At 40.4% G+C, this 24298-nt stretch overlaps 1 protein-coding gene across 1 annotated transcript in view; it reads left to right on the top strand.

Moving 5' to 3' along the window:
• The window catches only part of LOC126992126 (corticotropin-releasing factor receptor 1-like), a 206399-nt gene that overhangs the window by 123515 nt on the left and 58586 nt on the right, over window positions 1-24298 (top strand). The window contains exons 4-5 of the mRNA XM_050850790.1: window positions 6295-6386; window positions 20140-20246. Of these exons, the coding sequence (XP_050706747.1) occupies window positions 6295-6386; window positions 20140-20246 (199 nt within the window). The remainder of the gene's footprint in view (window positions 1-6294; window positions 6387-20139; window positions 20247-24298) is intronic.

The raw sequence follows: 24298 nt of genomic DNA, 5'->3' as shown, positions 1-24298 counted from the left end.
TCCATGTTCTCTCCATCGACTTATCTCCCTCTCACGCTTCCTCCGTTTTCTTCGTCCATTTTTCCCCTCCTCGTGTTTCCTATCATTTTTCTATTACGCCATATTTTCTTTCCTCTTAACCACTTCATTATCAACACGCCAAATTTTTCCTCTTATATTTTTCTTCCTCAGTGCTTTAACCTCTTCACCTCCTCCTCCTCCTCCTCCTCCTCCCTATCATCTCCGTTTTCCCCTTATATTTTTCCTCTTTTTATTCTCCACTATCAAAAACACCACCTCATCATTCTTCTCCTTCGCCTCCTCCTCCTCCTCCTCCTCTTCATCCCTCGTCTCCCTCCCTCATCTCCAGCCTCTATTTAACATCCACACTTCTATACATCTTCTCTTTCACTTCTATGTCTTGTCTTAATAACACCACAGACGCTTCAATTAGTTTCTTTTTCCTCCTCCTCTTCCTCTTCTTCCTCTTCCTCCTCCTCTTTCTTCTCATCGCTTTGTAGAATTTCCTTCGCATATTATTTCTATTCTCAGCTTTAGCAGGATTTATATTTTCCCATTTCATTTTCCCAGCCTATTTATCTTTTTATTTTATGCATCTCTCTCTTTCTCTTCTTTCTTCTCATCTTTATCATATTTCTTCTTCCGACTTTTCCTCTGCCTTTTATTGTTTCTTCTTCATTTTTTTTTTCCTCTTCTTCCCCCAATGTTATATCCCTTTATCTCTTATTCATGAAGCTTCTTATCTTTCCTACATTCTCTCTCTCTCTCTCTCTCTCTCTCTCTCTCTCTCTCTCTCTCTCTCTCTCTCTCTCGCCTTCATTCTGATTCTAATACTCTTCCGTCTTCTCCTCCTCCTCCTCCTCCTCCTTCTCCATATCTTCCCCTTCAAAGCCCTTCACCTTCCCCCCCCCCCTCGTTATCATGTCATCTGCCCCATCAGACTTTTCAAAGACAGTCCATTAACTTGATTTTAGTTCATCGCCTCGCCGACAGAGGAAAACTGAAGGCCAGATTAGGAAGGGCAGAGAATAGGCCCTCCGGAGGCTTGGGGGGGTGGGAGAGAGAGAGAGAGAGAGAGAGAGAGAGAGAGAGAGAGAGAGAGAGAGAGAGAGAGAGAGAGAGAGAGAGAGAGAGAGAGAGAGAGAGAGTGTGTCTACGGATATAGTGAAGTGTGACCTCCATCATCCGTAGAGTTTTTTCACCATATATCTTGAAAAAACATATTATTAGAGAGAGAGAGAGAGAGAGAGAGAGAGAGAGAGAGAGAGAGAGAGAGAATATAGTAAGGATAAAGAGCTTCATGAATAAGAGGAAAAGTGAATTAATGGTGAAAGAAGAAGAAGAAGAAGAAGATGAAGAAGAAGAAGAAGAAGAAGAAACAATAAATATGAGAATAAAAAAAGATAAGAGGGATGAAAGAGAATATCTAAGGATGAAATACGAACAAAAAAAAGAAAACACAAAGACAAAGATAAACCAAACCAAACAAAACGAAAAAATGCAAAACAAAGAAATTAAAAACAAAACAAAAAATGCAAAACAAAGACAAATTAAAAACAAAACTCATCAACATCCCAAAACACCTGCAAATTGACCCCAGCACCAGGTAGTACAGGAGATGAGGGAAGGCGCACAGATCAGGCAGGTAAAGGGATGCTGGCAATAAAAGATGTTAAGGCTTCTCAGGCAGGCTCATCCCCCTCCCATCCCTGCTCTCCTTTCTCCTCATGTAAACAGAAGAGAGAGAAGGAGGAAGATGAAGGAAGGGTAGGAGGTAAAAAGAAGAAGTAGAAACGTGTAAGAATGGATAGGAAGGGGAAGAGGGGGGAAGGATGGGAGCGAAAGTGAAAGGAGTGATCACGTGAAGGAATGAAGAGAAAAAGGGAGGAGGAAGGAGAGAAGGATGGAAAGGGAAGTAGAAGGTAGGAGTGAACATATGTAGGGATGAAAAGAAAGGGAGAAGAAGGAAGGATGGAAAGAAGGTAAAAGGTAGGAATAAAAACACGTACAAAATCAGATAGAAAGGGGAGAGAGGAGGGAGGAAAGGAGGAATGAATGAGTTAGAAGGAGACATGAATAGGAATGAAAAGAGGGAGAGGGAGGAGGAAGAAGTGAAGGAGGTGAAAGGTAGAAATAAAGACACGTAATAGAATAGATAGAAAGGAGTGCAAGGAAGGAGGAAAGGGGGAAAGTATGTGTTAGGAGGAGACATGTACAGGAATGAAAAGAGAGAGGGGAGGAAGAAGAAGTAAAGGAGGTGAAAGGTAGAAATAAAGACACGTAATAGAATAGATAGAAGGGAGTGCAAGGAAGGAGGAAAGGAGGAATGAATGAGTTAGAAGGAGACATGAATAGCAATGAAGAGGGAGAGGGAGGAGGAAGAAGTGAAGGAGGTGAAAGGTAGAAATAAAGACACGTAATAGAATAGATAGAAAGGAGTGCAAGGAAGGAGGAAAGGGGGAAAGTATGTGTTAGAAGGAGACATGAATAGCAATGAAGAGAGAGAGGGAGGAGGAAGAAGGGAAGGAGGTGAAAGGTAGGGGTCGACACGTATAAGCCGCTGATGAAGATGATGCCACCTCTCTTGATCTTCCTCTTACTCCTCTTTTTTGATCTCTTCCTCCTTGTCCTCTCTTCCTTTTTTATCTTCGTCGTTGTTTTCCCTTATTCCTCTTTCTTCGTCCTTGTTCTTCATCTCCTCTTCATTATTCCTATTTTCATCTTAGTCTTCCTCGTCTTTTTCTTCCTCCTCTTCCTCTTTATCCTCTTATTCCTGTTTCTGATTCTACAACTCATTCTCCTATTCTTCTTTTTATCTATTTTCTTTATCGTCTTCTGCTTCTTCTTCCACGCCTTTTTCTTCTTCTACTTCTTTCTCCTACTTTTCGTCCTTCTAATCCTCTTCCTCTTCCTCCTCTTCTTCCCATTCAGCATTGAGAAAAAGAGGGGAGGATAAACTCTCTCTCTCTCTCTCTCTCTCTCTCTCTCTCTCTCTCTCTCTCTCTAATCTTGCTCTCTTCATCTGCCAAGGCTCAAGTGATAGCTCGTCATGGTGTATGGAAATTGTGTGTGTGTGTGTGTGTGTGTGTGTGTGTGTAATTACTCGCGCGCGCGCACACACACACACACACACACACACACACACACACACACACACACACAGGCTCAGATGTTTTGGAATTAATATGAAAAGTTTCTCAGCCGTGTGACAAACTCATAACGTATAAACCAAAAAACACCACCACCACCACCGCAACCACCATCACCGCCATCACCATCACCACCACCAACAACAATTAAGACTTTTATCATCTCTACCACAACTACTACTACTACCACTATCACCTCTATAACAACTACTACTACAGCAACAACTATTATTACTACTACTACCACTACTACTACTACTACTACTACTACTACTACCACAACCACTAATAACAACACTTTCATCATCATCAGAAAACCATAAATACACAATATAAAAACCATCACAATTACGACCACCACCATCACCACCACCACCACCACAACTAACAACAACGACAAAGGAAAAAAACAAACAATGAGAACTCGAAATAATTATAATTCCTCAGAAACCGCGGGAGAAAAATATTAATAGGAGTAACTTTCTTTTTCTGGGCGACAAGGCAGAAAGGTGGAACGGAGGAAAGGAGGGAAGGAGGGAGGGAGAAGACAGAGGCTGACAGGAGGGAGGTAACGATGAGGAACGCTGAATGGAAGGATGAATAAAAGATGAAGGAAGAAGGATATAGAGAATTGTCGGAAGGAAGAAAGGAAGGAATGGAGAAAGGTGAAACGAAAACATGCATGAATGAAAAAAATAATAAGTGAAAGAAAGGGAAGAATGATAAAAAAGAGGAATTAAGAAGACTACAAATAAATGAGGAGAGAAAGGAAGGAACATAAGCAAAAAGTGAAAGAGGGGATGAATGAAGGAAGGATGAAAGAAGAAATGAAGGAAAGAATAAAGAAAAGAAAAAAAGTGAGTAAAGAAGAAAGGAAGGAAGGAACGAACGAGTGAACGGACAACGGAAGAAAAGGAGAGAAGAAAAGGAGGAAATAAAGGAGAGAAAAAAATAAGGAAGAAATGAAGAGAGTAAGAGAGAAAAGAAGTAAGCAAAAAGGAAGAAAGGAAGTTTGTATAGAATGACGAATAAAAGTAAAAAGGAAAAGAAAGAAAGAAAGAAAAAATGAAGGAAGAAATTGAAAAAGAAAGAAATCAAGGGAAAAAAAGACAAAAAAAAAGAAAAAAAAGGAGGCTTGGGTACACGGAAGAAAAGGATGCCCCGAATAAAAGGATAATAAAAGCATTCAGAAAGTTAAGAAAAAAAAAATCTCTTCACTCATGATTACTTTTCTTCTTAATCAAGCACCGTAAAAAAAAAAAAAAATAGCTTGCAATGGCTGAAAAAGACGTGTTCGAGAGAGAGAGAGAGAGAGAGAGAGAGAGAGAGAGAGAGAGAGAGAGAGAGAGAGAGAGAGAGAGAGAGAGAGAGAGAGAGAGAGAGAGAGACGACATCAATTCCTAGGAAGCCTCATTACTGCCGAATTAAAGGACCTCGAGACCAAATTACTTTCCATTAAAAAAAAAGGTGTTAATCCCATAAAGAGAGAGAGAGAGAGAGAGAGAGAGAGAGAGAGAGAGAGAGAGAGAGAGAGAGAGAGAGAGAGAGAGAGAGAGCAGGAATAATAATAATAATGATAATAATAATAATCTCAGAAGCAGTATCAGAGACCAGAAGTAAAAGAAAACGTGAGCACGGAGCGGGATAATCTTGGGGAGACTTGCTAAAATTGAAGCCGTGAATGTGTTGAAGTATTACTCAATCACCGCTGGCAGAAAGGGAAGGAAGGAAGGAAGGAAGGAAGGAGGGAAGGAGAAAGGAATGGATGGGAGGAAATGAAGAGGGAAAGATAGGAAGGGTGAGACTGAAAGGAGAGAGGAGTGAGAGATGCTACAATGAAGGAAAGGTTGGTTAAGAATGAGATAATGAAGGGAGGGAAGGAAGGAGAGAAAGGGAGGTTAAGGAGGGAGAAAAGGAGGAGGAGAAAGGGAGGGGAAAGAGGGAGGAAAGGAAGGAAGGAGAAGGGAGGGAAAGGAGGAGGAAAGGAAGAAGGGGAGGGAAGGAGGAGGAAAGGAGAAAGGGAGGGAAGGAGGAAAGGAAGGAGAGAAAGGAGGAGAGGAAGGAAAGGAAGGAGAGAAAGGGAGGAGAGGAAGGAAAGGAGAAAGGAGGAGGAGAAAGGAGGAAGGAGGAAGGAAGGAGAAAGGGAGTAGAGAGAGGAAGGAAAGGAAGGAGAGAAAGGGAGGAGAGAGAGGAAGGAGAAAGGGAGGAGAGAGGAAGGAAGGAAGGAGAGGAAGGAAAGGAGAAAGGGAGGAGAATGAGGAAGGAAAGGAGAGAAAGGGAGGGGATAGAGGGAGGAAAGGAAGGAGAGAAAGGGAGGAGAGAGAGGAAGGAAAGGAAGGAGAGAAAGGGAGGAGAGAGAGGAAGGAAAGGAGAGAAAGGGAGGGGAAGGAGAGAGGAAAGGAAGGAGAGAAAGGGAGGAGAGAGAGGAAGGAAAGGAGAGAAAGGGAGGGGAAGGAGAGAGGAAAGGAAGCAGAGAAAGGGAGGCGAGAGAGGAAGGAAAGGAGAGAAAGGGATGGGAAGGAGAGAGGAAAGGAAGGAGAGAAAGGGAGGCGAGAGAGGAAGGAAAGGAGATCGGTTTGATGTGTTTATGAGGTTAAGGACTGTATCATAACACTATTACTGGCGCTAGCATATCATAATTATTACAAAGGTGATTATACGCTATATTGAATTACTTATAATGTACGGATAACAAGCTGAAACCACCCCCATTATCACCTTCATTATCAACACTAATAATATCGCTATCTTTGTTTAATAGCACAAATACCATCATCACCGCTACCACCGTATTAATTGAACTTTTTTTTCAGCATCGACGAATTAATTACCTATCATCATTACCATCATCATCATCATCATCAACACCATCATCATTAATCTTCCAGCGTCATTAGCACCCCTTATTTGCCTAGATTTTTCAGCTCTTAAGAAAAAGTGTAATTAACGTTCTCTCTCTCTCTCTCTCTCTCTCTCTCTCTCTCTCTCTCTCATTCCCTTCCCTTCTCTCTCCTTGTCTCCCTCATTCTCTTTTTTCCTCTTTTCCCATTCTAACTTTTTCCCTCCTTCATTTCTTCCCTAAACTTCTTTCTCACCCTTCTTTCCTTCCCTCCCCCTTCTCCCTCTCTCTCTCTCTCTCACACAGCCTTCGCCTACCGGGAGTGTGGCCTGGAGGGTACATGGCTGCTCGGAGGATGGACAAATTACTCACAATGTCTCACAGCAATCGAGCCGCAGGTATGTACGTACAGGTGTGTGTGTGTGTGTGTGTGTGTGTGTGTGTGTGTGTGTGTGTGTCAGGGAGGTGTAATGAGGGTGGGGGCGGCAGTTACCTAGCGCGGCACAAATTGAGCTCCGCGCGGTCCGTGTTGGCAATACTGGAAGTGGGTGAAATGCAAGCGCCTGTGAAACCAACTCACCAGTAGTTCTCAGGAGTATACGACAAAGGCAGCTTTACGACAGACCTAAGGTTGGAGCAAATTAAACATATGGGAAAGTTTTCATTCAGTACAGAAAACACTGAGAATAAAAAAGAGCTGGTGTATGAAATCCGGAAAAGAGCAACTAAAATACAGGAGCGGAGCCAACAGTGAAAATTCTAGTGGCAGAAGTGCCTCTAAAAAGTCTATACTTCGTCCGATCAGCTGAACTGAATTGAACTGAGCAAAGGCTAATGTAAATAAGGTCCAAAGTAAGCATATAAGGAGACTTGCAGGTTGTCTTGCGCTGCAGACCAAGTGTGTGTTGTTTTCCTGCATAGTAATACTAGATTTCAAGGTAGATCATAAACACTGTTTTAACCAGCAATAAAATGTGATTTGTTAATGGATCTGTGACAGCCATTCACTGTGAGTAACACTAACACAGTTTGCTGTCCCTTTCAACACTGACAGCCACACCACCACTGTCCCCGGGGACGGTGTGGTCCCGACACGTCCCCCCACGCCCGTCACAACATTATTTGATAGCTGATAAAGGATCCATAATACAAGCCAGTCATGTTTCTTTTTTTTTTTTTAAACTGAAGTGTTGAACCAAACAGTGTCCGTTAACACGTACTGTTTCATTTATCGGGTGTTTGTACAGCAATGTGGGGGAGTGTGGGTGAGTGGGTGATGCGAGGGACTACAAAGTGTACCGGGCATGATGCAGTGAACAAATATAAATAACCCGACACATTGATGAATAGTCAACAAGGATCGATGTATCAATGTTTGGATGAATGGATGGACATATAGTTCTTTTTACCATAAAATGAAACAAAGTAACATATTGCCATGATTTATCATTGTCCTGCATTAAAAACAAAATAACTATCTAATGGAGAGCATACGCCCAGGGGCGGGTCCCTTCACTCACTCACAGCCCCTGTCCATCCCAAGGCCTTCCCGGCAGAATCGGTTCACTTGCCCAGCCACGAGTTACGAGGGTCTCCTCCACCCAGGGTTGTCTCGTACACACAACCCTGCGAGCAGGATCGACGTCCGGGAGGCGCGCCACATGCCCATGTGGCCGAGTTGGCGATCACGGACTAAGCTGGTAACAGACCTCGATTCCGTTTCATGCAGTAGTCGCTAGTTCGACACAAAATCATCCTAGCGATACCCCGTGATCCTGCAAAGGCACTTCGTACCAAAGGCATCGACACGCCTCTGCAAGTCACTATTCAGTGTCCATGTCTCACAGCCATACAGCAAGACAGGGAGCACAAGCGACTTAAGGATTCCAATCTTTGTCCGTCTGCATAGATATCGACAACGCCATATACTCGTTTTGAGCGATCCATAATATAATACCGTTGGCCAGGCCAATCCGTAGAGTGACTTCATGGTAAGACTCAAAATTGTTATGCACTACGCTGCGCTGCCAAGGCATGTGAAGCTTTTTGTGACCTTGACATCCTCACCACATGCTTGTGGTAAAAATTTAAAAAAATAAACCGTTATTTAAAACAGGAGAAGTTTTCTAATACTGTATCTCAATACGATCTCACACACACACACACACACACACACACACACACACACACACACACACACACACACACACATGAATAATACTCGGTGTACACTTCCCCCGAGCAGGGACACTGACCAGCCCAAACTAAATATTCATGACGTTGACTCGTGCAAACATCTGACCATGTTAGACAACGACGGACACATTCACTTTTTCGATAAGTTTTATTTCACAATGCATTTATAGTCATTTTGGTTTTTAGTGTTTTTCTTTTGTATCTTAAAGTAATATATTCATACACTGTAAGGAGAGAGTAGAAAAAAATGGAAACTACAAGGAAAGTGAAAACCATATCAAGCTATTCTAAATATTCTACTTTCTCTTAGATTATTATTTTTCTCATCTCAGTCAGTTCTCAAAATGGTTGCTTTCACGAGTCAGTAAGTCACCCTCAACCCAGGCAGACCAAAAGAAGACCTGGAGGCAGTGTGGGGAGTGCCATTATGTTCCTTCTCCTCAATACATTTACCAGCACTTCTCTCTTTCTAAGCTGCAGAATTTTGTCTTAAAGCACCACAAAAACTGAATGTAGAGGAAGAGGGAGAGGAGAGTCCAATACCATGCTTTCTCCGTTTTCCTTTAGAGAGAAACAATCGAAAAGAAAACGTATACCTCTCACTCGCTTGGGAATACATCAGTTTCCCTTCTGCGATTACTATTGTGCGTTTTCTATGAGGATGAAAATGGGACCGATGACACAAAGAAAACGGGAGGCGGGTACTTCACCTATTATGATTATACTGTATGAACCAACAGGAGGAGAAGGAGGAAGAGGAGGAGGAGGAGAACGAGGAGGTGGAGGAGGAAGAGGAGGAGGAGGAGGAGGAGGGGAATGAGGAAGAAGAGGAGGAAGAGGAAAATAAAGTGAATGAGGACAAAATTAAGGAAAAAAGAAAGATGGAGAGAGGAAAATAGTGTAAAAATTGAGCATAGGGTGAAGAAGAAGGGGAAGAGGAAAAAAGTGGAGGAGGGCAAAAATAAGGAATAGAGAAAGATGGAGAGAGGAAAAAGAAGTAAAAATGAGAACAGGGTGAGGAGGAGGAGAAGGAGGAGGAGGAAGAAGAGGAAGAGGCGGACAGAGGAGTGAATAGAAGGCTGACGCAGAGAGATTGTAACTGATTGGTAAAGGCCTTTCAGATAATTAAAAACGCTTCAGCCTTCGCGTCAACTTCATCAGGAACACATTATTGCCAGACTGACAGGCGGGGGCGGCGACAATGACTAACAATAATAATAATAATAATAATAATAATAATAATAATAATAATAATAATAATAAAAGTAATTGCATAAAGCGTAGGAATGATGCAACGTTGAAATTAAAATGAGGTACGAAATGTGTCTGCTCTCTCTCTCTCTGTGGGTGTTGTTGTTTTGTAATGTGAAAAAATGAGGCAACACGCAATAATGAGAAGTAATTATATCAGCATGATGAAACGCGCGTGGGAGATGCAATTAAAGGAAATTACCAGCGGCAACGAGAATAAAAATAAGAGCCATAAGAATAACAATGATGGTAGTAGTAGTAGTAGTAGTAGTAGTAGTAGTAGTAGTAGTAGTAGTTGTTGTTGTAGTAATAATAGTGATAGTAATAATAAAAGCAACAAGTAAAACAACAAAATATATTCTGAGATAAAGTTTTCAATCATACTTAACAAGAAAGAGCTTTAAAACACCACGAAAATAAAGCTATAGAAAAACCAACATTCTGCAAGGTAGAAGCAAAAGACGTGTATCATTCCTTGCAATTCTACCTCTTCGCGATGACATAAAAAGGTGACTGCATTACATCAACTAAATCCTTGCATCAGACAGGAAAAGAAAACGGAGTGTCGATCGAAGCGGAAAAATGGGGTGTGGATCGGCGATAAAGAAAACGGAGTGCTGATGGCCGTTCGTGAGGGTTCGACGCATAACATGTTTTTTTTCTTGATCGAGGCATTAAACTCTCTCTCTCTCTCTCTCTCTCTCTCTCTCTCTCTCTCTCTCTCTCTCTCTCTCTAGCACTCCAAGGCTGCTGATGATGATGATACGCTTCCTTTATACCGTCCCGGGCTGTCCGACTCTCCGCTGAGAGCCAAACCTTATCTCCGGGCCGAACCTGCACCTTTTACGACGGAACTCTGTGATTAACAATCGAGGTTCTTTGATCTGCTCGAGGGGCGACGGGATCAGAACCTGAGAGAAAAAAAGTGCACGTCCAGCAGATATTACATACGCCATTCCTATCGGACCTTTTTTTCCCGTAAAGGAGGAAGCTCAAAGGAAACAAAAGAATGGAAGCAAACGCTGGACTGCCAATTAAAAGATTGAATCACATTATGCATCTCATCCAAGGCCATCAAAATCAATAACAACAACAAAAAAAACATCCATTTTACCAGGAAGTCACTCGACGGATTGGCCTAATGGACTCGCTCAATACGAGTATATGGTGTTGCCGATATATATGCAGGCGAGCAAAGATTCGCATGTGCTCCCTGTCTTGCTGTATGGCTGTGAGACATGGACGCTAAATAGTTACTTGCACAGGCGTGTCGGTGCCTTGGTGCCAGGTGCCTTCGCAGGATCACGGGGTATCGCTGGGATGACTTTGTGTCGAACCAACGACCACTCCGTGAAACTGAGTCGAGGCCTGTTACCAGTAGTACCAGGCAGTATAGGTGGCGAGTGAGTGATGCAACGCACCCCCGGGCGTATGCTCTCCATTAGTTAGTTATTATTAGATAATATTCTAAGTGGCGACATAAGATAAACAAAAAAGTATAAACAAAAAACCCTGGAGAGCCAACTAAAAGGTGAAATCACATTATGCATCTCGCCCAAGACCAGGAAAAAACTTCTATTATGAAATTTAAAACTCAAAGTCAATGAGATAAAAAAAATATAACAATAGAACGCTAGATTACTAATTGAAAGGTGAAATCATATAATGTACCTCATCAAAAACCATCAAAATCAATAACAAAAAACATCTGTTATGACCCAAAATTTTATGCAGGGAACGAAAAATCCACCAGTAAGACCCGTAGGGAAAAAACAGAGGCCATAGGAGGCGTAGGAGCGGAGGCGGCGGTATTAGGGCGTGGGCAATACAGGGAAGGCACGCGTGGGGGGAAGGCGTGGGGGGAACAACGCGAGCGGCAGGTGTGGCGGGAGCAACAATATGAGCTTCCCCCGCGAAATAATCTTCCGGCTGACAATGCTACAGGGCGGGAGGCATTTGTGGGGCGCGAGCGAAAATAGGGAGGAGTGAGGTTACGGTGGAGAGCAAGGAAATATAGTCACCACGGTAAATATGTGCGGGAAAGGATGCATGATGAAAAAAGAAAAACAAAAGAAGAGGATGGAAGTAGAATAAAAAAAGAAGAACGATGACGGTGATAAGCAAGGGAATATTGTCACTACGCTAAATATGTGAAGAAAAGAATGAATGATGAAAAAATAGAACATGAGACGAAGACATTTAATAACATAAGAAGAGGAGAAAAGTAGAAAAAAAAACGATGACGGAATATAGGAACTACATCAACTCTACTCAGGAAAAAAATGAAGAAGAAGAATTCATATATGGGCGGGAGGCACTTAGTGGAGAGAAAGAAGGAAAAAGGAAAGAGAGGAAAGAAAGTGAGGAGGGAGGAAAATAGGAAAAGAGCGAGGACAGTGGAGCGAAAGAGAAGTGTGAGAACGGTGGATATGGAGTAAAGATTGTCACTAAGTAAAATCTGTGCATGTTAAGAATAGCTAAAGAAAACTGGCATGGGGAGGAACGAGACATTTGTAAGCGAATGCAAGAAAAATCAAGAATGAGGACGATGGAAAGGAAAGGAAAAATTCGTCAGTACATTAAATCTTTGTAAAAAAAAAAAGACTGGCGAAAAACAGCGGTAAATGGGTGGGTATCAGAACACCTCTCCTCCCGAAATTGATCTCTCTTTTTGGCCACTCCTCCGTACTCTATTCAGGAGCAGTAAGTAGCGGGCTTTTTTCTTTCATTATTGTTGTATTTTTGTTTACGCCCTTGAACTGTCTCCTTTGCTGTAAAAAAAAGGGCAAAAATGGTAATGAGTGAGAACGATGGAGAGGAAAAAATACAGATCGTCACTGCATATCATAGGTGGGTTGGTAGGTAGGTAGGTAGGTAGGTAGGTAGGTAGGTTGATGGGTAGGTAGTTACTGCAATAAAAAAAAAAGACAGTAAAAATCATAAGAAGAGAAATAAAAACCGAGTAAAAATATAATAAAAACGAGGACGCTGAAAAGAATTGAAATATATACCGTTAACATAAACTCCGCGTGGATAAAGAATGACGGGAAAAAAATATATGGTCAGAAGTCATTTTGTGAATCGAGGAAAGAAAAAATATAGAGAGAGAGAGTGTGAAAACGGTGAAAGGGGAGGGAATAAATAAATATCTGTGCAGGATAAGAATAACGAGGGAAAAACTAACTGACAATTGCAGGAGTCATTTGTGAGAGGTGAGGAAAAATGGTGAGGAGTGAGGACAGGAGAGAGAGAGAAAGGGAAGAAAGCGGAAAAGGAATAAAGAGCAATGCATTAAATTTGGGCATGAAAAAAAATACGAAAAGAGGGTCGACGGGAAAGATACATTTGTGCTGTTAACCAAAAAAAAAAAGGAAAAAAAGCGAAGAGGGAGGAAAAAAATGAGGACAGAGAAGGGAAAGGGAATAAAGAGCAATGCATTAAATTTGGGCATGAAAAAAAAAAAATACGAAAAGAGGGTCGACGGGAAAGATACATTTGTGCTGTTAACCAAAAAAAAAAAAGGAAAAAAAGCGAAGAGGGAGGAAAAAAAATGAGGACAGAGGAGGGAAAGGGAATAAAGGGCAGTGCATGAACTCTTGGCAGGGGAAAAAAATATGGGAAAAAAGTATACGGCAAGCAAAATAATAATAATAATAATAATAATAATACCAAAGCGTAGAGGAAGGAAGAAAAGTGAGGACAGGGGAGAGAGAAAGGGAATAAAGATACCACATTAAATCTCGCTTGAAAGAATGGCAAAGAAAAAATAGGCATACGGAAAAGAGAATGGAGCGGCGAGAGCAAAAAAAAGAAAAAAAAAAGAAAGAAAAAGAAAGAAAAGAAAGAGTGAAGAGGAAGGAAAATAGGAGGTGAGTGAGGACAGGGGAGAGAACAGGAATAAAGACTACTGCATTAACTCTGAGCAGGAAAATGGGAAAAAAAAGTACACGGGAAAGACATTTGTGCGAGAAGAGAAAAAGGGAAAAAAAGAAAGAGAGCAAGAAGGAAGGAAAATAGGAAAAGAACAAGGACAAGGGAGAGAAAAGGAATATAGAGCAGTGCATTAACTCTGAGCAGGAAAGAGGGAAAAAAGTATATGGGAGAGAAAGAAGGAAAAAGGAAAGAAAGGAAAGAAAGTGAGGAGGAAGGAAAATAGGAAAAGAACAAGGACAAGGGAGAGAGAGGGAATAAAAAGCAGTGCATTAACTCTGAGCAGGAAAGAGGGAAAAACGTATATGGGAGAAAAAGAAGGAAAAAGGAAAGAAAGGAAAGAAATTGTGAGGAGGAAGGAAAATAGGAAAAGAACAAGGACAGGGGAGAGAGAGGGAATAAAGAGGACTGCATTAACTCTGAGCAGGAAAGAGGGAAAAACGTATATGGGAGAAAAAGAAGGAAAAAGGAAAGAAAGAAAAGAAAGTATGAAGAGGGAGGAAAACAAGAAAAGAACAAGGACAGGGGAGAGAAAGGGAATAAAAAGCACTGCATCGACCCTGGCCAGGAAAAAAAGGGAAAAAGAGTATATGGTAAAGAAAGAAGGAAAGAAGGAAAGAAAAGAAAGTGTGAGAAGAGAGGAAAATAGGGAAAGAGCGAGGACAGGGGAGAGAAAGGGAATAAAAAGCACTGCATCGACCCTGGCCAGGAAAAAAAGGGAAAAAGAGTATATGGGAAAGAAAGAAGGAAAGAAGGAAAGAAAAGAGAGTGTGAGAAGGGAGGAAAATAGGGAAAGAGCGAGGACAGTGCAGCGAAAGGGAATATGACCACTACAATAACGAATAACGAATGAAAAGGTATATGAAAAAAAACGAATAACACAAATAAAAAATAAAAATAAAAATGAGGAGAATGGAAAAGCAGAATTAGTCACAGCGTATCTTGACAACATAAAATTCGACGGAAAAATAACGGAGGGTGTGAGACGCGTGGAAACAAAGAAAATATATCCTCACTACATTGAAGCTTTGCGAGAACGAATGACGAAAAAAAAAACCCGAGAGAAAAATTAGTCCAAGGGCTTTCTACTCACCAAAAAATCAAATCAGCTTAATCTGCATTTTTTAGAGGGGCGTTGAGAGCGTGGTGACCCGCCTTAAATATTCAGAGAGAGAGAGAGAGAGAAGCAGAAAAAGAACCTTATGCACTTCCTTGATTACTAAGTCTCTCTCTCTCTCTCTCTCATCCCTCCTTAATGATAACTTCAGCGTTTTCATAATTAGTTAATCAAGTCATGGTAAGCACTGATTTTGATTCTCTCTCTCTCTCTCTCTCTCTCTCTCTCTCTCTCTCTCTCTCTCTCATCACAACAACGTCACCCTTTTGCTCTTTTTTTCGTCTACCTTTCCCCCCCAAAAAAAACTTTCTACCTGGGCCCAGTTTCTAAATCTCCATCCTATCCCCTTTTCTTTCCCTCCTTTTCATTACCTATCTACGCTCGTTTTCACCCTTTTTCTCTTACCCTCTCTTCTCTGTACCCTTCAAATCAGTCTTTTCAATACTTATGTTCTCTCTTCCTGTTCACGCCCTTTTGTTTGTTTTCTCTCTTATCTCCTTTATTTCTGTACCTTTCAAATCTGATTCACAATTCGTATGATCATTTTCCTTTTCATCCCTTTCACTTTGTCTCTCCTATCTCCTTTTCTCTCTCTTCTACAAATAGGCTTTTTCTTCCATTTCCATAGCTCTTTTTTGCTCCCTTTCCTCACGTACCATCTAAATCCCCTGTCAAATTCCCTAACTCCCTGCAATAACACCTTCTTCTTCCCCTTTTCTTCCCCCTTCCTCTACCCTTCCTAGTCCTTTTTCTCTCCTCTCCCTTCTCATCCTTTCCATTCTCCCTTCATTTTTTTTTCGCCTTTCCCTTCACAGTCTTTTTTCTCTCCTCTCCCTTCTCATCCTTTCCCTTCTCCCTTCCTCTTTTCTTTCGCCTTTCCCTTCCTAGTCCTTTTTCTCTCCTCTCCCTTCTCATCTTTTCCCTTCTCCCTTCCTTTTTTCTTTCGCCTTTCCCTTCCTAGTCCTTTTTCTCTCCTCTGCCTCCTCATCTTTTCCATTCTCCCTTCCTCTTACCGTTTCCCTATCCCTTCCAAGTCCTTTTTTCTTTACTCTCCCTCCTCATCCTTTCCTTTCTCCCTTCCTCTTTTCTTTCGCCTTTCCCTTCACAGTCTTTTTTCTTTCCTCTCCCTTCTCATCTTTTCCCTTCTCTCTTCCTATTCGCTTTTCCCTTTCCCTTCCAAGTCCTTTTTCTTTGCTCTTTCTTCTCATCCTTTCCCTTCTCCCTTCCTCTTCCCTTTCCACTTTCCCCTCCCAGTCCTTTTTCTTTTCTCTACCTTATCTTTTCCATTCTCCTTTCCTCTTGCCTTTTTCCTTCCTCTTCCTCTTCCCTCCCTCTTCAGTACTTCCTTTTTCCTCTCCTCTCCGCTTCTCTCCTTCTTCGTCCCCCTTATATAACCTCTGAAACCCTTGCCAACAGGACTTAATCTCTGTAATATTAACCATCAGCCCCGCCCTTTCCTTCTCCCACTCCTCTATATTCTCTAAACCAGTTCTTCGTTTCTTATTTTTTCGTCTCCCCTTCCCTTCTTTCTTTTATATGCAATCTTAATAAACAAAACAACACAAGACACACAACATACAACACATAACACACAACGCAACACACAACGCAAAACACAACACATAACACATAACACAACACAACACAATACACACAAATCTCTTCCAAATAACTCTTACTACTACTACTACTACTACTACTACTACTACTACTACTACTACTACTACTACTACTCTCTCTCTCTCTCTCTCTCTCTCTCTCTCTCTCTCTCTCCAGGCCCCTCCTTCCCATTATATAGAGGAGTATCCCATAAAACATGACTCAGTTCCTCCTTCCTTACCCTCCACCCCGTTTTCTTTCCCTTCTTCCTTCCTTCAGTCTGCTCAGTATCATCCTCTCCTTCATTTTCTTCTCCATGTATCGCTTCTCCTCATTTCTTTTCCAGTTATATGATTCATTATTTACATTATTTTATTTATTTCGTCTTATTTCACAGTTTTTCTGACCGTAAACTTCCTGGAAAATCATTATGTGTTTTGCTTTCCTTTTTTTTTAGACGTCTGAATCAAATACTTACTTTCATTTTTCCTACAATTTTTCCTCCTCCTCCTCTTCATTTCTTTTCCTCCTATTTCCTCGTTCTTATACTAACTTTTATTTACCTATATTTCTCTCGTTTTTCCTCTTTTTCTTCCTTTCTTCTTAGACTATCTCCTCCTCACCTCCTCTGTCTTCCCTTCTCATATTACGTCTTCTGTAGCTTGCTTTCTTTCTTTCTTCCCATTTTTTCTTCCATAATTTCTCCCTTTCCTTTTTCACTCTTGTTCTTCCTTGTTTCCTTCCTCCCACCTCCTCCTTCCTTCCTTTCCATTGTCTCTTTTATTTTTCCTTTTATCTCCTCTCCTTCCACTTCCTTTCCTTTCTTCTGTTTACCTTCGTTACTTTCTCTCTTCTTCCTTTCTTCACTCTCGTTCTTCTCTCCTTCCTTCCTCCATTATTTCTCCTCCTTTCATCTCCATTTCTCCGTCCTTCCCACTGTCTCTTTCTCCCCTTTTCCTTCTTTCCTAAACTTTTTCCTCCGTTAATTCCTCCCTTCTTATCTTCTCTCTCGTGTTCCCGTCCTTATTTCTTCCCTCTTTACTTCTTTCGTTAATTATTTTCCTTTATCTTCCTTTCCTTTGTCCTTCCCTCCGTGTCTTCCTCCCCTTTTACCTCCTTTCCTCCTCTTTTCCTCCGTTTCTATCTCTCCTGTTATCTCCTCTCCTCCATCCTTCTCTCAGTCTCTTTCTCCTCTTTTACCTCCTTTCCTTCGCTTTTCCCTCTGTTACTTTCTCCCTCTTATCTCCTTTCCAAACGTCTCTTCCTCCCTTTTTACCTCCTCTATTTCCCTTTTTCCTTCATTACTTCCCTCCCATGCTCTTCCTTTCCTCCACATTTCCCATCCTCCCTTCCTCCCACACACACACACACACAAAAAAAAAGTCGCATAAATCTTAAAAAGTCCAAAAACTCAATCGCAGCAAATATGAACCGGAGACGTTTAAGGAGACTCGCCAATAGACTTGAGGCCCCTAAAAGAAGGCTTGAGATCCATAAAAGGCGGTTAAAAAGGTACTGGAGACCGAGACATGGGATCGAGACTGCTTCGGCTTCGTTTACTGGTTCGTGTGGTCAGGGTTTGTGGATTGGAAAGTCATAGTATTGTTTTATTTATTGTTTGTGTGTGAATTGTTTTCGTGGTGTTAAAGGGACTGTGTTTGTTTGTGTGTGTGTGTGTGTGTGTGTGTGTGTGTGTGTGTGTGTGTGTGTGTGTGTGTGTGTGTGTGTGTGTGTGTCTCTCTCTCTCTCTCTCTCTCTCTCTCTCTCTCTCTCTCTCTCTCTCTCTCTCTCTCTCTCTCTCTCTCTCTCTCTCTTCACTTCACTTCACTTCACTTCTCTTTTCCTTTTCCATTCTTTTCTTTTCTTTTTTCTTTTGTTTTCTTTTCTATTCTTCTCTTTCCTTTCCTCACCACCTCACTTCACTTCTCTTTCCCTTTCTCTTCATTTCCTATCTTTTCTTTATTCTTTTGTTTTCATTTCTTCTCTTTCCTTTCATTTCTCTTCTCTCTCCTCTCCTCTCCTCTCCTCTCCTCTCTCTCTCTCTCTCTCTCTCTCTCTGGACGTTAGTTTGTGAGCTGTTTCATTTTTATTTCAATCACAAAATTAAAATATAAATTAATACCGTAACGCTCTTTCAATTTGTAGGTGCAATGTTGGTTTATATTAATAGTGAAAATTAATTAATCACTATTATATATATGTACATATTTCGAGTCTTTCCATCCAACTATCAGTTTGTCCATCTATTTATCTATCCATCTGAACTAAATGCTATCAGTATATCTAACCGTATATGTCTATTTATCTATCTGTCTATCAATATACTTATATATCAATCTATCTATTTATCTATCTACACCAATCGTTATTAATATATCTACTCGTATCTGTCTATCAACCTATCTATCAATATATCTCCTCATGTCAATCTCTATACCTATCTATCTATCTATCTATCTATCTATCTATCTTTACCAATCATTATCAATATATCTAATCGTATCAAACTACCTACATATCCATCTATTTATACCAATCTATCCACACATCTACTCCTATCTAACTATTCATTTATGTCAGCATCTCTTCGTGGTTTTAAACTCGACGGTAAACGGCCCGTGAGATTGGTCGAATTAAAGAGTGACGCAGCAAAACATCGATAAACGCAGCCTCCCAAATGAAGGAAAAGAAATAACACACAAGTAATTACACATTAAAAAAACGCATCTTATGGTTACGCCGGGAGTGGAAGGGAACTGAGTATGCGTATGGACGCTGGAAAAACTGGTCCAAGAATAAGGCAAGAGGAACAAATTAAGTTGATATATAATTGTGATATGTAAAGTTAATTCCAGTGTAGAGATAGAATGGAAAAAAAAGATTAGCTTATTCTTTGCAATGACAGACTGCGAGGGGAGGTTTTCAAGTGTGTTTATGGATTGATAAGAAAGCTATATATCAACTAATTATATTGCAAGCAGATGAAAGAGAAGGAAGCAACAGATAAAAACAATGGATCAATGTGTTTCAGGGAGGGAGGAGGCAAAAACTGGTTCAAGAATAAGGCAAGAGAAACAAATTAAGCTGTTTTGTAATTGTGATATGTAATGTTAATTCCAGCGTAGAGAAAGAATGGAAAAAAAGATTAGCTTATTCTTTGCAATGACAGACTGCGAGGGGAGGTTTTCAAGTGGGTTAATGGATTGATAAGAGAGCTATACATCAACTAATTATATTGCAAGCAGATGAAAGACAAGGAAGCAACAGAGAAACAAGAATGGATAAATCTGCTTCGGGGAGGGAATAGGGAAAAACTGGTTCAAGAATAGAGGAACAAATTAAGCTGATATGTAATTGTAATGAAATACGATGGAAAGTTTTACGCGGAGGGAGGACAGGTTTATGGGCAAGGGGCGGGGAGAGTTGATGGATAAGCCCACTCTCAGGAGCTGCCGTCAGGAGGCCGTTTGTCATGTGGTCCACTTATGTCCCTGTGTCTCTCTGAGTGTATTAGTCTTTACGAACTATATATCCATTAACAGTGCTCTCTCTCTGTCTCTACCTACGAAACATCTCTCTCTCTCTCTCTCTCTCTCTCTCTCTCTCTCTCTCTCTTCTCTTCTCTTCTCTTCTCTTCTCTTCTCTTCTCTTTTCTTTCTCTTCTTTTTCTATTCTATTATTTTCTTCTCATCTCATTTCCTTGTCTTACTCTTCTTTCTTCTCTTCTCTCTCTCTCTCTCTCTCTCTCTCTCTCTCTCTCTCTCTCTGCATTATGTATCTGTTTTGGAATTTTATGCTTCGCCATTAATCTTTCCCGTCAAAAAAATAGCCATTAATAATCCTCTCTCACTATATATCCATATACTCATCTATCATTTTGTCTATCTATCTATCTATCTATCTGTCTATCTAACTACTTGCTTATCTATCCATCTGTCTACCAACCTACATATCTGTCTGCCTATCTATTTGTATATCTATTCATCTATGTATCAATCTGTTCACCTAATTATTTGTCAGTCTATTTATCTATCTATCTATCTATCTATCTCCCACAGGCGGGGTCCCAGGGCGTGGTGGAGGCGGTGCGGTTCATCACTTTCATCGGCGCGTTACTCTCCCTGCTCACCCTCACCATCACCGTCTTCATCTTCACCTACTTCAGGTAAGCCACGTGGCGGTGGTGGCCAAGGTGGTGTGGTGTGGTGGTGGGTTTTTTTACAACAAAGGAGACAGCTCTAGGGCACACAAAAAAAGAAACAATAATAAAAAAAGCCCGCTACTCGCTGCTCCTATGGTGGTGGTGGTGGTAGTAGTAGTAGTAGTAGTAGTAGTGGTAGTGGTAGTAGTCGTAAAAATAAAACAATAAATTACCAAAAAATAGAAGAGGACTTTTTTAAAACTCTGTCTATCTGTCTGTCCATCTCTCTCTCTCTCTCTCTCTCTCTCTCTCTCTCGTTCTATCTATTCCTCTCTCTCTGCCATCCATAAGTTTTAGACAAAGACCGCTACCGAGGCGAGAGAAGAAGCATTAAGTCCACAGCAGAGGAAAGCAAATCAGTTAGGAAAAAGGCGAGTCTGTGATATATGTATGTGCTGCAGTTTATAAAAGTCCGCCCTAAATTCCCGGTGAAAGAGTAATGGAGTTAAAAGACCAAGCAACTGAGCCGAGGGGAAGAAGAGAGTTACATTCACCTTAATTCACTCTTGAGATTATTGCTTGATATAGTGCTGTTGATTTTGTTGTTGTTGTTGTTGATGTTATTGTTGTTGTTATTTATTTGCAGTTATTGTTGATATTTGTATTGTTGTTATTATTGTTATCTATTTTTGCTGTTACTACTCCTACTACTACTACTACTACTACTACTACTACTACTACTACTTTAAAATTATCTAAGTATTATCATCACTATTTACCAATCAATCTATCTATCTATATATCTATCTATCTGTATATCCATCTCTCACGTATTTAGCTATCTGTCTATCTATCTGCATTAACGTTATTATTATTATCACTATCTGCATATCTGTCTATGGCGCATTTATCTATCTGTCTATCTATCTGCATTTATCATTATCATCATTATTATCTGCATTATAATTATTAGTTCTGATTTCGTTTTTTTGCTATGATTTAATTATGTTCCTGTTGTCGTTGGTGATATCATGAACGCGACAAATTAATAAACTGATTCCAACCATAACCTCCATGCTTCCTCTGTGTCGCAAAGGAGAGGAGAGAAAAAAATGAAATACAATGTTGAAGGACGACAGCGAGGCAATATCACACTAGCAATGATTTTTTTTTTTGCCTGATGGTCTCACATTCACTTTTCCTTTGCTGTTGCTGGATTTCAGTTTCCCTCTCAAAGCGCTCACTTCCGTTTTCCATTGAGGAGATCCTGGTTGTGCACTATCGGTAAGAGATCTCCCTTCCTCCCTGTCTGTCTGTCTATCTGCCTGTCTGCCTGTCTATCTGTATATATCTATCTTCCTTTTTCTTTCTCTAAGCTTGAAGTGAGGGAGAACACATGGCCTTCCTTCTCCTCCTCCTCCTCCTCCTCCTCCTTGTAAAGCTCTTGAAAGCGAGGGTTTCCGGCCGTCTTACCTCCCTCTCTTCTTTTTCCCTCCCTTTCCTCATCTTCTTTCTCCTCCTTTCATCGTTCTCTCCTCTGTCTCTTTTTTTCTCCCCTCAATCTTTTCTTATCTCCCTTTTTTTGTTTGTTTGCTTTGACTTGACTTGCGGTGTGTGTGTGTGTGTGTGTGTGTGTGTGTGTGTGTGTGTGTGTGTGTGTGAAAGCTTTACAGTAAACAACGTATGAAAATGAGACAAAAAAGAAAGAAAGGAAAGCAAAAAGGAAGAAAATGAAAATAAGGAAGAAAAAGAAAGGAAAAAATGAATCGGAGGGAAAATATATGTGTGTGAAAGCCTTATAGTAAACAATGTATGAAAATGAGAAAAAAAGGAAGGAAGGAAAGAAAGAAAAGGAAATTAAGGAAGAAAAAAAGGAAGGAAAAAATGAATCGGAGGGAAAATATATGTGTGTGAAAGCCTGATAGTAAACAATGTATGAAAATGAGACAAAAAGGAAGGAAGGAAAGAAAAAGGAAGAAAAGGAAATTAAGGGAGAAAAAAGAAAGGAAAAAAAAATGAATCGAAGGGAAAATATATAAAGTTTCTCAACCTGAACCGTGACGGACGAAACCCCGCACTGAAACACTTGAAACAGTTCCCCCCAAAAGTTTTCCGTTCTCTTAGTCTTGAGGGAACGAGACGAAACCAAATCATCCAATTTTTAGCCAACTGCCTTCCATCCTTTTTCCTCTCTCTAAAGACTTTATTTCCTCTCTTTCCTTCTCGTTATTCTCTTCCTTTCTTTCATTTTTATCAATTTTATTTTATTTTCTCTCCCTAAAGCCTTTTTTTTTCTCCCGTGTTTCTTCTCGTTTTCTTTCTTCTTTTTTTTCCTCTCCATTCTTCTTCTCTTCTTTCCCCTATGCTTTGTTTTCTCTTCTTTTTCCTGTTTGTTTTTCTTCTCTTCCTTTCTTTTTTATCCATTTTTATTTTCCCTTATTTTCCATGATGCTTTTTTTTCTCTTCTTCCTATACTTGTTCTTCTCCTCTATTCTTTCTTCCATGTCCATTTTTCTTTTTTATCCTTTCTTTTTCTCCTCTCCGTCTCGTTCTCCTCTGCCTTTCCCTTTCTTTTCCATATCCACTTATATATTTTTTTCTTTTCATTTCTATTTTCCTTTCTTCTCATAATTTCTCATCATATTTTTCTTCGTCTCTTTTCTTCATTTTATTATATTTTTCTTTCCTACCTTCTTATTGCCCTCTTTTTCTCCTCTTTCCTTCTCTCTTCTCCTCCTTCATATTTCTGTCTCCTCTTTATTTTCTTCCTTCTCTTTTCATCTCATCATTCTCTCTCGTTCCCTTCTTCTTTTCTCTCTTCTAGGTTACCAAATGCCCTCTCTCTCTCTCTCTCTCTCTCTCTCTCTCTCTAATTCTTTTATTTAGTTTTCTTTTCTTTTCTTTATTCTCTCTTTCTCTTTCTCACCCTTCCCTAACCTCCCTCATTTCCTTCCCTTATTTCCTACTCCAATCTCCCTTACACTTCCTAATATTTCTCCCTTATATATAGTCTCCCTTTTCTTGACATATTTCCCCTTCCTTTAACTCCCAACCCTCATTTTCTTTCATCCTTCTTACCTGTTTTCTTTCCTTTTCTTCAGATTCTTTTCATCTTCTTTCTCATTTTGGTTCCTTTTGGCTCTCCTCTTCTTATAGACATTTTTTTCCCCTCCCCTACCTCATAATCCTCTCCTCCTCCTCCTCCTCCTCCAGTCTCTAGTAAATGACCATATTTCTTCTCTCCTCCTCATTCCTGTCATTCCTTTTCTCATCTTATATAATTTTCCTTTTGTCTGTCCTGTAATCATGTTTCTGCCCTTCTCTCTCTCTCTCTCTCTCTCTCTCTCTCTCTCTCTCTCTCTCTCTCTCTCTCTCTCTCTCTCTCTTACGTAAGTTATCACAAAACATACTGAAACTGTAGCTCTCTCTCTCTCTCTCTCTCTCTCTCTCTCTCTCTCTCTCTCTCTCCCTTTCTATTTAATCCGTTTCCATTCCTGGTCGACTATTTTCTTTATACTTTCTTTCTATTTCTTTACTTTCCCTTCATTTTTATTAACTTTTTATTGTATATATTTTCTATTTCTTTCTATTTCCTTCATTTGTATTGATTTTTTTCTTTTATTTTCTTTCTATTCCTATACATTCCCTTCATTCTAATTAACTCATCCTTTTATTTCCTTTTTGTTATTTTACATTTTCTTCATTCCTATCAATTCTTCCTTTCATTTCTTTTTCTGTTTCTTTATGTTTCCTTCATTCTACTTTTCTTCTTCATCTTTTCAGTCTTCGTTCATTTCCTTTACCCTCTTTATTACATTCTATCCTTACGTTATATTTCCCTTTTCTACACAATCTTCTTCATGGCGCAGTGGTATATGCCTCTACTTCCAAACCAGCGGGCCTTGGTTCGAATCCAGGTCGGGGGAGAACACATCCATTACCAATCCACCCAACTAGACAATTATGCTTTTTCTCTCAACCTGTCTACCTCTATCTAACAACCCCGTCACTCAACCTCCTCCCCCCCACCTCCCCAGCTCCCCCGTAGATGGATGGTCACCTGGGGAAATCTAGGG

The sequence above is a fragment of the Eriocheir sinensis genome, unplaced genomic scaffold (assembly GCF_024679095.1).
Source record: "Eriocheir sinensis breed Jianghai 21 unplaced genomic scaffold, ASM2467909v1 Scaffold403, whole genome shotgun sequence".
Taxonomy (NCBI): domain Eukaryota; kingdom Metazoa; phylum Arthropoda; class Malacostraca; order Decapoda; family Varunidae; genus Eriocheir; species Eriocheir sinensis.
This window is presented reverse-complemented; position numbering and strand designations above follow the sequence as displayed.